Genomic DNA, 18,623 nt, shown 5'->3' on the forward strand with positions numbered 1-18,623 from the left:
AAAAACAAACAAACAAACCACAGAGCCAGCTAAGAATAATTCCCAGGCTTGCCACTTAATCATTGCAGAACAATATTGAACCTCTCTCTATTTCATTTGACTGATGATATTCCTGTCACCTCCCAAGAATCTAGAACTAGTACCAGTATGACATGATGTTTTGAATGATAAAAGGACAGAAGGAGATATTAAAGAATTCCAGAACTTAAAAGGGGATTCTCAGTACCAAAAACACATTACCACATAATTCTGGAGCATGGGGTCCTAAGTGCAGGGCTGTGTAATACATCAGTTGGTATCTAGAACATCTGTAAAAGAACAATCATGTTTCATGGGCACAAATAATAAAATATTGAAGGTTCAAGGAGAATGTACCCATTGGGCACCTATTTGGATACCCTGTTTCCCCGATAATAAGACACTGTCTTATTATGTTTTTTTTTTGGGGGGGGGGGACAGAAAAGCACCAGAGGGCTTATTTTCAGGGGAGGGCTTATTTTAATGAACATTGAGAGCAATTTTAATAAACAGGTAAATGTGAACAAAAAAAGTACCTTTATTCAATAATGATCATGTCATCTTCTTCAACAACATCGTCATAAGTGTCCATACCCTGAATTCCATCCTGGATGTCTTGCGCCTCCATTTCCTTCAGAAGAAGTGGACCCAATCTGTCATGTCCAGCAATATAGCTCTCTTTAAATGAATATGTCTTGTCCAGGTAACCTGCTCGTAGTGCCTTGGCGACACAGCTGTCAGTAATTTTATCCCATGACTTCTTCACCCAAGTCACGACTTCTTGCAGACAGGGCTTCACAAAGTTTCCACGCTGATTTCTTTCCATTCTATTTTCAGTGTAGTCATTGACTTCCATGCGCAAATGGTCCTTGAATGGCTTGTTTATTGCAATATCAAGGGTCTGGAGATAGGCAGTCATTCCTGCAGGAATCATTACTTGATCTATTCTTCTCTCTGCAAGGAAGTTCTTCATTTCTTTAGCGCTGACTTCTTGAGTGCTGGCTGAATCCCAGACTATCAGACCTCTTTGGTTACCTCGCATAACAAGTGGCAGCATTAAATCAACCCACTTTCTTATAACGGCTTGTGTACACCAGGCTTTTTCGGTTTCAAGAACGTAAATGCCAGATACACGTTCAATCTTGTCTTTCTTGCCCTTACTGATGATTAGAGGTGTGGCTTTCTTTCCATCCAAACGAATTGCCAAAACACAGGTGACCCGTGCACTTTCATAGCCAGTGGTGGGAATGTAGATTGACGTTGCACCCCTGTGATGAATTGTTGTTTGAGATCCTTGTCTCATAAACACTGCAGTTTCATCCATAGCAATCATATTGCAGGTTTGGTACTTGGAAATGTCAATCCTATCAATAAAGGACTTGAATGCAAGTGCACTTTTAATAACTTCAGCATCTTCCAGGTTAAACAGTGTTGTTGATCTTCTTAGGGACAGTTCATACCGTTGAAGGAAACCGTCCAACCAGTGTTGTGATGCTTTGAATCCTTCTGAGACCATTTCAAACTCTGGTGCCATTGAAAGGGCAAATGCTTGAATATCAGCCCTGAGCACAACCAAGGCCTTTGCTCTCCTGTCAGCAATCCATTCACCAATGAGGATCTCCAAGTCAGGATATAAGGGCTGCCAACCTGATCCAGACCTGCACTCTTTCCCTTTTCCCTCATCCACCTGTTGATTGAGGGAATTATATATTATATATTAATATATTATATTAAATATATAATTATATATATTATAATCTGCTCCCTATTTTCTGACCATTCGAAGATCCAAAAGTTTTTCTTTACAGAAAACTGCAAGATTCTTGCCACGTGACTCCTCTACAATTGCTTTCTTATACTCAACAGTATACAGTAGCTCTTCCTTTTAGTACTCATGTCTGGGGGTCAAAACAGACAGAATAAGAAAATTATGACCATCAGTCCTTCTTTTCACTCCATCATGCCCCCTGAGTTCTTCTTTTTTCCGCCATCATGCCCTTTTTATCCTCCATCATGCCCCCTCACTCCCGCTTACATACCGGGTTTTTATGTTGTCCTGCCTCAGCTCTCCTCCGCGGCACTGCTCTCAATGGCGCCAGCAAGCAAATCACTGGGGAAGAACAGGATGACGCGCTCACTGCTGCAGCTCTGATTGGATGCAGCTCGGAGCGCGGCGTGCGTTTCACGGGGTGGGGGGGGGAGGACGGTGCATACAGAGGGTACTGTAATGTAGCGCATAGTGCAGGGGATCACTTTCACTACAGTACAAATCTCAATAGGGCTTATTTTTGGGGGAGGGCTTATTTTAGAGGAATCTTACACAGTAAGGGGAGGGCTTATTATCGGGGAAACACAGTATGTATGGGCATCTTGGACTGAAAATGTCCACGACACAACTAATTATGCTTCTCTTTAAACCCAACTCCACTTCTTCCTAACTTGATTCTTTTTGTCAAGGGCTCCTCCAGGCTTCTGGGTTTGTAAGCATAGAATCAACCTAAACTCTTCCCTTTTGCTCTTTCTCCGTGTCCAGTCAGTTACCAGGTCTTACCAATTCAAAGTGTAATATATCTCATATCTGTCTCACAGTCATCACCCTTGTTAGGACCCTTCTCATATCTTGCCTGAACTATTGGAAATAACTTCCTAATTGGTTTCTTTGCTCTCAGTCTTTCTCTCTTTCTAATCCATTCTCCATACAGCTGTCAAATTGACATTCCAAAAAGACACCTGTCACTCAAGGGTTCAAGAAGTTCCATTTGTTTCCCCTTGCCTCCAGGGTAAAAGACAGACTCCTGGTTGGTGTTTAACCACTTCAGAGTCTGGTTTCAGTTGATCTTGTCATATTCTTTTCATGTTATTTCTCCTTACTCTGCATCCTGACTCTGGCCTGTTTATTCTTTCCCATATACGACATTCCATTTCCCACCTCCTTTCTTTTGTATAGGCCATCCTCCGTGTCTGAAATGCACCCAGGCTTCACCTGCTTCTTGGAATCCCTGGCTTCCATCAAGGTGAACTCAGGCATTACCTTCGTCGTGAGGACTTTCCTAGTTCCCCCAGATGTTCATGTTTCCTTCCCTCTTAGTGTATCTCTCCATGAGACTGCAAGGTTCTGGAAGGCAAGGACTGTTTAGTTTTTGTCCCTATATCCCCAGCACCTAGCACAGTGACTTGCATGTAGTAGGCACTTAATACATAATTAACGAATTTAATTGCTCTAGGATTTAGATCCTTCCTTCTCAAATGCCTTCTTGCAGCGTGGTTCTGAATCTGGGGTTTTGAAGAAGTCTGTATCCTACATCAGCAGTGACTTCCACAAAGCTACAAAATTAAAAGGGAAGTGGTTTCTCCTAGCCCTTTTCTTGTGTCAGCAGTTTCTTACTTTCTTAGAAGTCCGTCAAACCAACAAGTGTTTATTAAGCACCTACTATGTGCCAGGCACTGTGCTAAGTGCTAGGATGCAAAGGAAGTTAAAAGGCAGTTCCTTTTCTCAGGAAACTCCATCTAATGGGAGCAGATAACAAGCAAATAGCAATGGATAAATTGGGGATAATCAACGCAGAAAAGGCACTAGCATGAAGGGGAATCTGGAAGGGCTTCTTATAGAAGGTAAACTTTAGCTGAGACTTGAAGGAAGCCAGGGAAGTGAGAAGAATACTTGAACTATGAGAAGTTACAATGGAGATTGCAGGAAATTGTATATGCTTGTGTGTAGTAGGGGACAAAAGGAATGAAAACAAGTCTGTAGAGTGATTCAGTTCAAAGTAAATTCGGTGTGCATTTGTTCAGCACTTAGAAAGGGGAAGGCCTAGGGACACAAAAACCAAAGTCCCTGTTCTCAAGGAGCTTACTTTCTGTCTCAGATCATTATCAGTTCTGATCAGTTGTAGGATGGGTGGCACTGTCATCTGGTAAGCCCCCATTTCCATGACTTTCAGTTGGCTAACACCATCCAGACTTTTTTTATACTACTTCATACACTGGGCCTGTTCAGGTTTTGTTTTTTTTTGTCTTTATGTTTGTTTACTTTTAGTTTACAAGATTCAGTTCCACAATCCCTTGAGTTTCAGTTTTTCTCCCTCCCCACCCCCCACATGGTGGCATGCAATCAAATACAGAATCTGCAAATACTTTCACATTAGACATTAGTCAGGTTGTAAAAAAGGATGGAATGAACAATGGGAAAGAGGAAACAAAACCAAACAAGAAAAAGAAAGAGACCAGGTAGTTTGCTTCAGTCTGCATTCCAACTCTGTTCTTTCTAGTTCTTTCTCTGAATGTAGACATCTCCTTCCATCATGAGTCTTTTGGAGTTGTCTTATAAAACTTGCATTGCTGAGAAGAGTCAGTCTATCAAAGTTGGTTGTCAACACATATGTTGTGTCTGTAATTGTGTGCAAATTTCTCCTGTTCTGCTCTTCTCACTCAGCTTAATTTTGTATCTCTCCAGGTAAATATGAAGTCTGCTCCTCATTTCTTATAGCACGATGGTATTCCATTATATTCATAAACCACAACTTGTTTAGCCATTCCCCAATTGATGGGCATCTCCTTAATTTCCAATTCTTTGCCACCACAAAAAGAGCTGCAATAAATATTTTTGTACATGTGGGTCTTCCTCCTACTTCTATGATTTCTTTGGGATATAACCCTAGAAGTGGTATTACTGGGTCAAAGGGTATACAATTATTTATAGCCCTTTGGGCATGGTTCCAGATTGCTCTCCAGAGCAATAAGTTGAATAAGTTCATAACTACACCAACAATACATTAGTGTTCCAATTTTTCCACATCCTCTCCAGCATTTGTCGTTTTCCTGTCTTGTTATCTTAGACAATCCGTCCGGTGAGATGTGGTACCTTAGAGTTGTTTTGATTTGCATTTCTGTAATCAATAGTGATTTAGAGCATTTTTTCATATGCTTACATATCTTTAATTTCTACCTCTGAAAATTGCCTGTTCATATCCTTTGACCATTTATCAATTGGGGAATGACTTGTATTCTTAAAGACTTAACTCAATTTTCTGTATGTTTTAGAAATGAGGCCTTTATCAGAGACACTGGTTGTAAACATTCTTTCCCAATTTCCCTTTAATCTTGGTTACATTGGTTTTGTTTGTACAGAAACTTTTCTATTTAATGTAATCAAGATTATCCGTTTTTCATTTTATTATGCTCTCTAACTCTTGTTTGGTCATAAAGTCTTCCCTTCTTCATAAATCTGACAGGTAAACTATTCCTTGCTTTCCCAGATTGCTTATAGTATCAGCCTAGATCGTGCACCTATTTAGACTTGATTTTGGTATAGGGTGTTAGATAATGGTCTATGCCCAGTTTCTGCCATACTATATTCCAGTTTTCCCAGCAGTTTTTGTCAAATAGTGAGTTTTTATCCCCAAAACTGGGGTCTTTGGGTTTATCAAACAATAGATTACTATAGTCATTGACTGCTGAGTCAATCTATTACCCAATCTATTCCATTGATCCACTACTCTGTTCCTCAGCCAGTACTAAGTGGTTTTGATGACTGCTGCTTTGTAATACAGATTAAAATCTGGTATGGTTAGGCAACTTTCCCTAGCATTTCTTTTCATTAATTCCCTTGATATTCTGGACCTTTTATTCTTCCAAATGAATTTTGTTACTATTTTTTCTAGCTTTATAAAGTAATTTTTTGGTAGATTGGTATGGCACTAAATATGTAATTTAATTTAGGTAAAATTGTCATTTTTATGCTTGACCCAGCCACGACCAATTGATGTTTTTCCAGTTAGTTAGATCTGACTGTGTCAAAAGTGTTTTGTAGTTGTGTTCATGTAAGTCCTGGGTCCTGTTCAGGTTGTTCACTGAATAACTTTCAAAACATTCTAAAATACATTTTTTTGAAAATTCAGCCAAAGCTTCCCTAAAAATAATTGAACCCTATATCTTCCTCTTTATATTTTAAAATAATAAAATCAAGACTATTGATGATATATGCATGAATGTCTACAGTATACATATAAATTATTTCACATATAGATTGTTATAATAAATGTGTATGTGTACATAACATATGTAAATGGCATTCTTTTTTCATTACTATATTACTTATGCAGGGAAAAACTTTCTAACAATTAGAGCTGTCCCCAAGTCGAATGCTTTGCCTCTAGAAGTCATAAGTTAACCCTCATTGGAGTTTTCCCACAGTGATAAGATGACTTCTTGTTGGGGATGTTCTAGAAGGGATTATAAATGAGGACTTAGCGTTTGGTGGACTCAGAGATCCTTGACAGCTCTTGTGTTCTTTGTACTTTAATTTTAAGAAAAAAGACACCCACTCACACCCACCCCTCAACAGTTGTTCCCTCCAAACTATTTTCTCCTTTTGAATCTGCAGTTACTACTGCAAAGATTTCTCAAATTGGAGCTTGCCTTTCCTTGTATCAACTCAATAAAAGGAGAAACTCAACTGAGTGTGTCTACAAGGTCCTAGAAGTGAATGCTAGCTACAGCATCTTCTGTGTCATTCACCTGAGCCAAAAATGCTTTGACCCCAGACTTGATAGGAAAAGAAAATGTGAACTGTAACCATGAGCTGACTTCTAAGTCTTTTCTCTATGTTGCTGTTCTTTATTTTTTTAAATCATTGTGGAAAAAATATGTTATTTCTAGATTTTAATTAACTTCATCTCCTATATAAGAATGCATGAGTCATTGCTCTTTGCTCAATGGTAGTGAAAAAAGCGTATTGGCTGGAGTTGCCGTGGGTATTAGGAGACCAAGATCCCAAAAATGAATGTTTTGGAGTAATGTGATGAGATTAGAAGTATTTGTGCTGCATAATAAAAAAAATTTCAGTAGTTTAACTTAGGAGAGAATAATGCATATTAAGAAATGATGAGGTTTAGGGGTGCAGGGATTCCAAAATACTGAGGTTCAGGGCAGGGTTGTCTAGAAAGAATTTGAGGATGCAATCCACCTTCCAGTCAAGTGGCAAAGAGTTCCTTTAGGGAACTCACAGCCTAATAGAAGTGATGCTAAAGGTTATGTAGAAAAAGTTCAGTGAGTATTATGCCAAGTATGCTAATTAGGTGGTGAATAGTAAATTAACTAATCAACAGTTGTTTTTCCTTGCAGACTCTCCTTGCTTTATTTCAATTAACTTTTATTGCCTTTCTCCCTGTTCTCCATCTTTACCTTCCTACTGAAAATGTGTCAGAATTAAAATGTTAGCAATCAAAATCTGGTTGAAGAAGAGTCCACTAGTATTTCCTAAATTGTCGTAGAAATTATTAACTTAAAGAAATGTCATTGTGATTCTTCTAGAAAACTATCATATAATACATTAACTGACCTTTTTTTAAAAACTTCAGACCACAGTGTGCTTTTTAATATTTAACTTTTATTAACACAGCACTTTAAAGCACAATAAAGTCAGGTTTTTCATTGACAGGAATCATAAAGTTGGGTCACAGTATTACACAATGTTACTTCCAATGCTATAACTTCATTTGTATTGACATCTTCTCTCATATTGGGGCGGCCAGGTAGCACAGCGAGTAAGAGCATGTTGGAATGACCTGGAGATCGAATCCCAGACTCAGACACTTAGCACCCATTCAGAAACACCTGGCGGTGTAACCTTGAGCAAGTTACTTAACCCGGATTGCTTTAAAAAAAGTCTTTCTTATATCATCATAGTTATTCCAAGTATCCTTTCCCAGAGAGCCATCCAATATAACAAATAGTAATTTTTTAATAGAAAGGAAAAAAATCAACACAACTGGTCAGTTACATTAAAAAAGTCTAAAAATATATGCAACGTGTAACACGTGGGGACCTCCCACCTCCACAAAGGTGTTGATGAAGACATCCTTTCATATCTCTTTGTTGGAGTCCTGCTTGATCTTGAGAATTTTGTTACATTTGCTTTCAGCTTTTTGGTGTGTTCTTCCTGTTTACATTGTTGTAGTTACCACATATATTTCTTCCTTGACTGCTTACTTCTCTCTGAATCAGTTCCACGCTTCTCTATTCATCACACACCAACATTTCTTTCAACACAGTAATATTCCATTGTATTCTTGTACCACAGTTTGTTTTCTATTTTTAATTATCACAAAAACTGCTGCTACACATATTTTGGAGTTATAGGGACTTTTTTCTTGTCAGAGGCTTCCTTGGATTTAAGTTCAGTAATGGAGACTGATTCAAAAGGTAGGAACATTTTGGTCACTTCATTTGCATAATTCCACATATTTTTCCAAAATGGTTGTGCCATTTAACAGCCCCACCAACAAGGCATTAGATTGCCTATCATTCCTCTACCCCTTCAGTATTGATTATTGCCATTTTTTGACATTAAATTTTTTTTCATTTGTATTTGAAGGCTTTTCTCCTGATCACTTGTCAAATTTGTTTCTAAAATGAATTGTTAAATTTAACTACTAAGTGTCTTGGAGTTTGCAGCCTTGGGGTTCTACTTTTTTTTTCTGGAGATGATCTGTGATTGCTTTCAATTAGTATTTCATTTTCACTTCAAAAGTTCTTTTCTCCTATTAAGTTAAGATATTTTTGTCCTCCTGTTTTCTTCCGGGAGACATGATCCCAGGTGGACTCTACACATCCTGTCTTTGAGATCAGCATGTTTCCCTTGGAAAGTGAGATTTTTTTTTCAGTGTCATTGTTTTTTTGCTTTTATTCTAGATTGCTTGGTGTTTGCTCTTTCAGTCTTTTGTTTCTTTGATGAAGCTTGCCATTGAAGATTACAGTTTTTCTATATTGAGCATTTTCTGTCTTAAATTCTGCTCCTAATTGTCATTTCTCAAACCACTAAGGAACAATGTGTTGTCATTCCATGTTCTCCACACATTCTTTTGTTTCATCAAGAGTTAGATAATTTTTCTTCTTTTTGCAGTATTTATTCGTAGATTCCTGAACTCATTTACTAGATTTGGAGGTCATATTTCCTTCTATTATTAATGTTTTCTCTGTTGATTTATCTATTTATGTTCAAGATCTTTGGGTTTTCTTATTTCTGAGCTCCTTGGTAATTTTAATCTTTCTTTTTTCCCTTTCTGATTTTACACTGTTCACTTTCTTGACCCTGTCCCCTCTGATTCCATCCTTTGGGGTTAGATCTCGGAGCATCTCAGCTTCCTGCCATCTTGGGTAATACACAGTTCACCAGCCTAGGTTCTGGCCCTGAGTGATTTTTGGGTGGTCAGAACTGACCCTAGCTCTAAACTGTGCTTGCGCTATCCGCTTCCCCCAGCACACTGTTCCCAGTTCTCTGGCCCAGCAGGAATAGTTTAGAGAGTTGCCATTCAGTGCTATGGGCATGTCTGCCCCAGCACAGGTGGGACTGCCAGTAGTGCTGCATGCCTTTGCATTTAAGTTCCTGAAGGGTTTTCCCTGCTGCTCTGTCACTGTGTGACAAAATTCTGCAGCCTAGATTTGGGGTTTCCACAGTACTGGAAAGAGTGATGTGGGTCTTCAGGGTGGGGCTGAGTTTTGTTGCAAGCCCATGTTCCAGATCCTTGGGTCTGCTAGTGAAAGAGGAAAAAGTGCTGAATAAGCTCAGTCAGTGAGCATCAGTTCATAGGTTTGGGTTTGGTTGTTTTTTTTTATCTTTTTGATTCTGAGTGTTTTAGACCATGGAGACAGCTGAAGTCACATTATCTTGGATCTTTCTGTTTTAGAAAGGTTTGAGCAGTCATGGGGATCACAGAAAATGTCCTAAGCCTGCATCTTTTTGCTCATGTGACCTAGAAGTTGTAACTTCATTTCTTAGTATAAATCACAGAACCATAACTGCTCCCTGAAGAATATCCAGTTGGTTTATAGCTGGAGGCACAATGGGCTAAATAAAAAACTTAAAACATTTCCTTTTTGCTAAAAATCAATTCTCCCTTAGGGAAGACTTTCCATGTAAAACTGGACTTTTAGGGAATAGGGAGGGCTAAAAAAGAAATAGCAAACAGTGGTTAGCTAACTCGTTGAACCTTGCCCAGTGACCTTTCCATAAACCACCTTAATTTTTCTTCCCTCTGTTTGCCTTGATGACTGTTCCCAGGGACAAGGTGATGGGCATTTCTTAAATTTTTTTTTGAAGTTCTAATCGGCAAATTTATAGGAATAAACTAGAGCAGTGAGTTTTGGTTGTTAACAGCTGCTTGTTCCTTCTGCATCAAAGGTGCAGAATAAATACCAAATCTTAAACATAATAAGAAAGAAAACCCTAAATGCAGACAGCCATTAAATCTCAATCATATTTTATCTCCCTAGTAGAATTTCATCTTCCTTGATGGTGGGAATTGTTTCCTTATTATGTCTTCATATTCAAGTGCCCATCATAACAACTTTGTTCTTAATCATTTTTTTAATTGAATCACTTGAGTTTGAGCTAGATTGTGTTAGGTAAATATAAAACACCTAGAGACTTATTTCTGAAAATACTTATTGCCTTTTAGGAATATGGATGTGCCTTCCCTCAGTACTTTAGATACATTTTTGAAAGTAGATAAAGTAAGTTGTAAAATTTACTCAGTTTTTAAATGTAAATAGGCATATAAGTGCTGTATCTAGAATGTCTTTCATTGACTCAGGTATACCAGTTTTAGGATATTGGTCTAGATCTAAACATTCTAACTGCCAAGTTATGTACTATGTGCTGGCTCCAGAACTTACTCCAATCTATTGATTTGCTCTAGGATTCCCAGATTCAATATAGACCTAAAGCTAGACTAGAATATAACAGAATTTTAATTGGTGATGATTTTCCTAAATAATATCCTCATGACCTGAAAGTACATTTCCAAAACAGTTTAACTTTCTGCTGAATAATCTTATCTTCCAGGTGTATCTGTCCCATTTCTCTGTTTGCCCCATCTTTTTGTATTTTCAGGGCCTGACACATGCTAGGCATTCAATAAAAGCTTGCAAAATTGAATAGACTACACTGTTCTCTACTACATTTCCATTCTGTTTGATGTCACATAATAGCTATTCAGTAAATCAGTTGGTAACTTATTATAAAGCTAGAGGGTGTTAATTGCTACTGTTTTCCTTCATATACCTCTATTTTTTTAGATTAATTTTCTAAATTGTCTTTTTGTAGAGTAAATCAGAATCTTAAAGGTGGAATTACCCAGTATAATTAGCTTGATATCCCTTAGTGAAGGTCTAGCTGATTAATGAAGGAGCTTGGTACTTCTGACTTCCAGTCTGGTATTCTTTGTACTATAAAATTGGAAGACAAACATTTTCCCCTACTTATTGTTATACTCTATTCTGTTCTCTTCTATATGTTACTCTGTTCTATTCATGCTTTATCCTTTTTTCCTTCATTTCTTTTCTTGCTTAGTCATTTGCAGAACTATGCATTTTTTTAATCTCATCACTTCCAAGCTCAAATTTCAGAAGAATTAAATGAACTAGTACAGCATTTCTCCCATGCTACAAGCTCTGTGAAAGTAACTAATGCCCCAAAGGGCTATAATTTGTGTGAAGGCTTTATTTACTGAGATACTTTTAAAAAACTAAAAATATATTCCTTTTAGGGAAAAAGGATGGATGGGTAGGAATTTGCTGCTTAGCCATTGTTGGCTTCAGTCCATTGTTTAATGTGTTTTAACGAGAACCATTTGATATTGACAGAGGTAGTAATTACTGGGCTTTTTACAACTGTGCCAAGATAAATCTTGGTAAATAGTTCCATAGTTCCAAATAATTTAACAGAAATACTGGTTTGTTTTTTTTCTTTATAGTGTTTCCTGAGGCTATAGGCGGGTGTTTGAGGAGTACATGCGGGTTATTAGCCAGCGGTACCCAGACATCCGCATAGAAGGAGAGAATTACCTCCCTCAACCAATATATAGGTGAGTACATTATAGTAAAACTGATAAGAAATAAAGAAATTAAAAAAAAAAGAAATGAAGAAATTGACTTTTGAGCTTAATGGATTGGTTTAATTAAATTGAAGTCACTTGATATCCAATATTTTGGTCATATTTAAGCCAGTTTGCCTTGTATTTCCTTAATTTTTTTTCCTCATTAGTGTAATGGTTATTTCTTTGCAAGTAACTTAAGCATGTTTGTGTAAGTAGAAGATTTTTTAATGTTTAAGTTTTTTTAAAGATAATTATCCTCAAAATGGGATTTTATTCATACATTTAAAATTTTTCACTTAACAAGATTTTATTTTCTCTCCCTTCCACCTACTCCTCCTCTGCTTAAGAAATTGGAAAAAACATAAACTCCTAACAAATATGCATAGGCAAGCAAAGCAAATTCCCACATTGGTCACATCCAGAAAAATATGTGCCTAATTTTGTACTTTGCATGTGTCACTTCTGTCAAGCAGTTGTTAACATCTGAAATCATAGTCATTGTATTGATCAAAGTTTTTAGGTTTTTCAAAGTTGTTTTTCCTGATATTGTTGTTGTTGTATAAACCAGGGCTGCACAATATATGTTGTACAGGCTTGTTTTACATCCTCTGCATTTTTTTGTGGACCACCTGGAATCCTTTGTCAGGCCACAATGGACCCATAGGCTGAATGTTGTACAGGCTGGTATAAATTAATCACCTGGTTCTGCTTGCTTCCCATGTGTCAGTATGTACAGGTCTCCTTAGGCTTCTCTGAAGAGACAGTTGTCTCTTTTATGATTTCTTAGAGAATGATAGTATTTCATTACATTCACATACCGTATAATTTGTGTAGCCATTCCCCCAATTAATCGTCCCTCCCTTAATTTCTAATTCTTTATTACCACAAAAAGAGTTGCTGTAAATATTTTTATTTACATGGATGCTTTCCCTCTTTTTTTTTTCTTTTTTGGAGAGGGTAAGGCAGGGCAATTGGGGTTAAGTGACTTGCCCAAGGTCACATGGCTAGTAAGTATCTGAGGTCAGATTTGAACTCAGGTCCTCCTGACTCCAGGGCCGGTGCTCTATTCACTGCACCACCTAGCTGCCCCCCTTTTCCTCTTCTTTTGATGTCCTTAGGATAAAGGCCTAGTAATGGTAGGTCAAAGAGCATGCACAATTCAGTAGCCCTTCACACATAGTTCCCTTGCTTTGCAGAATTACTATCCACCAACAGTGGCCTGTTTCCCTGAACGCTTGTTGTTTCCCTTTCCTGTCTTCTTTGCCGGTCTAATGGGTATGAGTTAGGTATAAACTTAGAGTTGTTTTACCAGTGAGGTATTTTACATTTTATTCTGTGTTTTCATTATTTTGAATTTGTTTGACAGTGTCTCATGGAGTCGTTAGTTTCCATTTGCCCAGTTTTAACTTCTAAGGAGTCGTTTTCCTCCACTTCCTTTTCCATTTGGCCGATTGTACTTCTGAAGGAGTCGTTTTCTTCAGTTGGTCTTTGTATCTGTTTCCATTTGACCAGTTCTACTTTTTAAGCAATTGTTTTCTTTTTCCAGGCTGTTGACTCTTTTTTATAATTCTCTCACATCTCATTTCTTTTCCCAATTTTTCTTGCACTTCTCTTATGTGATTTTTAAGCTCCCTTTGAGCTCTTCCATGAGCACTTTCTGGGCTTGAAACTGCTTCCCTTTATCCTTTGGGGTTTCCCTCGAAGGTGTTTTGACACTGTTGTCCTCTTCTGAGTTTGTGTACTGATCTTCCCTGTCACCATAATCACTTCTTATGCTCCAGTTCTTTTTTTATTGTTCTTGGTTTTTGCTCATCTCTTTTTGCCTTTTTCCTCTTTTTAAAATTTGAGCTCTGCTCCTGGGGCAGAAGGAGCACTGTCTCAGGCTTCTTGTGCTAGGGGCTGTAGTCTAGTGGGCTGAGGCCCACAGGGGACCCTTGTGTCTGCTACTGCACTGAGGTCTGGGAGTGGTCTGGGAGGTGGTTGGTGCTGCTGGAGGCTGTAGGGTTCTGGCAACTTAGCTGGTGCTGAGCTGGGGTCCTAATGCTGGTGTCTGGCGTGTGCTGAGACTGGAGAGGTGTTTCTGCATTTCCCCTAGCTACACTTGAAGCACTTAGTGGTCTGGCCCCTGGAGGCTGCCTTTTTGCCTGGGGCTACACTGAAACACCTGGGGGTTCTCAGAGCTAGAGTCTACCCATTCCCCTGGCTATGCTAAGACATGTGGGAGGTCTTGGTGTTGGCCTTTATCCGCTCCACAGTACTGGGGCTCAGGATCTGCCTCTGGTTTGCTGAGTTGCTTCTTGTCAGGATGCTTCCTATCTGGACTCTGTTCTCCTTTTACCCGAGTGAGACTGATCCTGCTGTTCTTTCAAGTTTCTTGGGCTAAAAGATTGTTTCATTCCATCTTTTTTCTGGTTCTGCTGTTCCAGAATTTGTTTAGGGTTGCTATTTTATGATTGTTTGGAGGTGAATATGGGAGAGTTATGGCAATTTGAAGTAGGCACATGTATTTGTTAGTGATCCTCTCAGTCACCCATGTTCACTTCTGAACACAATGTAGTCAAAGGACGACCATAGGGTATGCTTCTTACTAGTGTGATTTTTAAGCATATCCCTTTTTGACCTGGTTCCCACTCCTACTTCAGCTGCTGACAAGTAGTATGAACCCTAGTTCCTGGACCTCTGGCTTTTCTGACTTTTTGGGGCACATAAGGTTATAGCATCTCCACTACCCTACCCAAGAACAGGAGAGATATGAGAAACCATGTTGGCCTGGCTACCTCTCTCCTTAGTGTTGTTTTAATTTACATTTTTCTAATAATTATTTGGAGCATTTTTTTTTTAACATGGATTGTGGATAATGTAGATTTCTTCCTTTGAAAACTGCCTATTTCATATCCTTTGACCATTTATCAATTGGGAAATGGCTCTTATTCTTATAAATTTGAATCCGTTCCTTATATATCTTGGAAATGAGACTTTTATCAGAGAAACTTGAAAGATTTTTTTATCTCAATTAACTTTCTCATCTAATCTTAACTTTTTTGTGCAAAATCTTTTCAATTTTTGGTAATCTCAAAACAGTGTTTATGGAGGAAAAATATCAAGAACTCAAATCTTTAAAATTATTTAGTTTTAAGTGCTATAATTTTATAATCAAGGTAATATTATAGTCATTTAAACATTTGTTAAACACCTTTTTTTTGTAGTGGGTATCAGGGAGACAATAACAATTTTAAAACAGCATCTGTCCTTGATGAGCTTTTTTCTTACAATAAAATATTCTCAGTATGTACATGTGTGTGTGTTTTCATGGTATTATTCAAAAGTATTTTTTAACTGAAAAATAAACTTTAGTAACTGCTTCAGTTTATTATGTGCTTTTATATATGCCTTTTAGAAATATTTTTATATTTTTGAACTGACATAACAAAATGAGAAAGGAACAATTTCATGTGAATTTGTCTCACCACATACTAACAACAGCTGTAAATAGGAACATTAACAGCCACAAAATCTGTAATAATACATAAGTGGAAAGAAAAGCTCAGGACAGGACATGGAAACAGGGCAGTTTGTTACTGTTCTGTTAAAGTTTTTTATATACACATGCATGTATATTTATTCACATTTAGTAGAATCTAGACATTTTAAAAAGTTCAGTTTCATGCGTAACTTCGTTTGTGTAATTGAAAGTTTGTTTACGGTTATTACATTATAATAAAAATGAATTTTTCTCTTCTTTTTTTAGACACATAGCATCTTTCCTCTCAGTCTTCAAACTAGTATTAATAGGCTTAATAATTGTTGGCAAGGATCCTTTTGCTTTCTTTGGCATGCAGGCTCCAAGCATCTGGCAGTGGGGCCAAGAAAATAAGGTATGTAACTGATTCTTTATTTCAAATTGACAGTGAAAGTGTGGGATTATATAGTTATTTGGAAGAGCTTGGGACTTAGCTGTGGGCTGCTGGTGGTGGTGGTTTTTGTTTGGTTTTGGTTTGGGGAATCTAATGATTTCTCTTCTTGCATTAGGGATGACAGGCAGCCTTGAGGGTCTTTTTGACTTGGAGGCAGGAAACCTGGGTTTGGATCCTAGACCTGGCACTATGTGACAGATCCCATGAGATCTCTGAGCCTCAAACATGGGGATAATACTTGTACTGTCTACCTTGTGGGACTGTTGTGAACAAAGTGCTTTGTGAATCTTAACATTATAGAAGTGCTCATCACCATTTATTTTTTCCCTTAATCTGTCTCATCAAGTATCTTTCCTTCTGAAAGACGAAGTTTCCTGCTCTCTGCTTTTAGAACCCAATTTTGTGCTTTTTCTTAACTTCTTACTGGGTCAGAATTGCCTTAACTCACTTCTGGACAGCAAAGAAGTAGCTTCTTGTAAATTTCTTTGGCCCTACCTGAATTTTAGAAACTGAGAGTTAAAGCTATTTCAGTAGGAATCGAGGAGAGGCTCTTGCAAAGAGGGGGTTGGTTGGCATTCATGAGGTGGCAGAATGCACCTGTAGTTGTCAGTGACTGTTGTCCTAAGTTATTTTTCTCATATGAGCTTATGATAATTTGCGAGGAATGTGAATCTTGGTTATGTTTAGTCTTGTAATAACAGTTTGAAAATCCTTTAACAGATCTCTACATGAAGTTGCTGAATATTGCATCACTATTCCTTTGTGAATACTTTTAAAAGATGTTTAGTGAACTGTGTATAATTGTTGTTTTATTAGAATTACTTGGACCGTTGGGGTCTTTTAGTTCTATTTTCCTCTAGGTCACAAAGATGGCTTCTTAGAATCTTTGAATTGAATTAGTACTGATTTAAAAAAAAAATATTTCCTTGCTATAATTGGTTGGTGGCAATAGAAGTAATAGTTTGTGTGTCAATTGTAGAAATGTGTGAAGAAAGAACAGAATTTATCAGATGAAAAAAATTGTTTCAGAGAGAAAATGTTGAGGTTGCCACATCATATGTTAAGTATTTTCCTCTTAAAAATCATATTCTCTGAAATACAATGGCAATTCTGAATTTTTTTTTCTTTTAGGTCTATGCGTGTATGATGGTTTTCTTCCTAAGTAACATGATTGAGAACCAGTGTATGTCAACAGGTGCATTTGAGATAACGCTAAATGGTGGGTTCTAAATATTTTCCATATTGTAATGAACTATATTATTTTAGTCTTCAGTCAACATCAAGCATAATAAAAATGTTTCTCCTGTCATAAATTATAATATAAGAAAATTGTTCACCAACATACCTGTGAGAGAATAATACCTGTTAATATTGTTGAGGGCACCACCATCCTGGTTTAGAGGATATTGTTGAGTTCTTTGTAGATGCTATCAACCTCTTCATCCTCTATATCAAAAATCGGTGTATAATAATAGCTAGCATTTCTATAGTGTTTTAAGGGTTACAAAACACTTTATAAGAATTATCTCATTTTTCACAGTAACCTTGGGAGATAGGGACTGTTTTTATCCCCATTTTATAGATGAGGAAATCGAGGCAAATAAAGGTTAAGTGACTTGCCCAGGGTCACATAGCTAGTAAATTTCTGAGATTGGATTTGACCTCAAGTTCAGTCAGTCCCCTATTATAGGTCCAGCTCTCTATTCACTGTGACACCAAGCCTTGAGTAGTACATTAGGAAGTATTTTGATTCTTTAGATAGAGGAAATTTTCTGAATTGTGGTTGCCCATAGAATTATCTTTAATTATTTGCATTATGTTCTTTTTGTAGATGTACCAGTGTGGTCAAAGCTGGAATCTGGTCACCTTCCATCCATGCAGCAGCTTGTTCAAATTCTTGACAACGAAATGAAACTCAATGTGCATATGGATTCAATCCCACATCATTGATCGTAGCCCATCTTTCAGCCCTGAAAACTCTTTTGTAAGTAGTTAAAGCATACATACCTCCCCTAACGGGCAACAAGCAGCGACGATGGGACACATGTGTCTTTGGATTCAGCTTCAAATGATCTGTTTCTTTTGTGTCTTTGTGGGAACTGTTGGCACATAAAAGTCTGTCGTGAGCCTGCCAGCATGACGAGGCGTGCCCTTAGTGGTTCTTTTTCCCTCGTGGCTCAGGGTTTTTACCATTGCCTGATCTCCTAAAACTAGGTTGAGAATGAGCTGTCAACCCAGCTCAACGTGCTGTCCCTTGCCCAGTTGATAGCAGCAGATGGAACCCAGCTACTAATGGATAAAAAGTTACTTTGTAATAAGATAGTTAAGGAGTTGATGTAGTCAGATCACTGTAATGAATAAGGCAGCTTAGCAGGGCATGGAGAGCCAGGCCTGGAGTGAGGAAGACCTGAGTTCAGTTCTAGACCCAGACACTTACTAGCTGTGTGACCCTGGGCAAGTCACTTCACCCTGTTTTGCCTCAGTTTCCTCATCTGCTAGTTGAGCTGAAGAAGGAAATGGCAAGCCACATTTAGCCACTACATTTGAAGTCTACCATGATAGTCCCTGATAGTCTACAGAAGGAGGTAAAAACCAGCTGGACTGGACTGAATCTACACAGAAGAGGTCTCTGGGAAGAGACACAATTTTAAAGGTATTAAAGGTTTGATTTTGAAATACCTGAAAGATGGTGAGTACACCAAACACTTGGAAAATCATTTATTTTACTATTACAGGAAAGGTGATCAAGAAAACATGCTTAACTAGCAACCCGTAGGCCATCCTTATCTGTATAAAAACCTTCCAAGAACCTATA

At 37.8% G+C, this 18,623-nt stretch overlaps 1 protein-coding gene across 2 annotated transcripts in view; it reads left to right on the forward strand.

Moving 5' to 3' along the window:
- SELENOT (selenoprotein T) overlaps positions 1-18,623 on the forward strand; it is a 143,653-nt gene that overhangs the window by 123,048 nt on the left and 1,982 nt on the right. For both annotated transcript variants that reach the window (XM_069104752.1, XM_069104751.1), the window contains 4 exons: positions 11,772-11,882; positions 15,643-15,769; positions 16,940-17,027; positions 17,640-17,792. In XM_069104752.1, the coding sequence (XP_068960853.1) occupies positions 11,772-11,882; positions 15,643-15,769; positions 16,940-17,027; positions 17,640-17,758 (445 nt within the window). In that variant the 3' untranslated portion in view covers positions 17,759-17,792. The remainder of the gene's footprint in view (positions 1-11,771; positions 11,883-15,642; positions 15,770-16,939; positions 17,028-17,639; positions 17,793-18,623) is intronic.

This window comes from Petaurus breviceps, unplaced genomic scaffold (assembly GCF_028583685.1).
Source record: "Petaurus breviceps papuanus isolate PSGF00001 unplaced genomic scaffold, PetGlider_PUasm1.0 688, whole genome shotgun sequence".
Classification (NCBI taxonomy): Eukaryota; Metazoa; Chordata; class Mammalia; order Diprotodontia; family Petauridae; genus Petaurus; species Petaurus breviceps.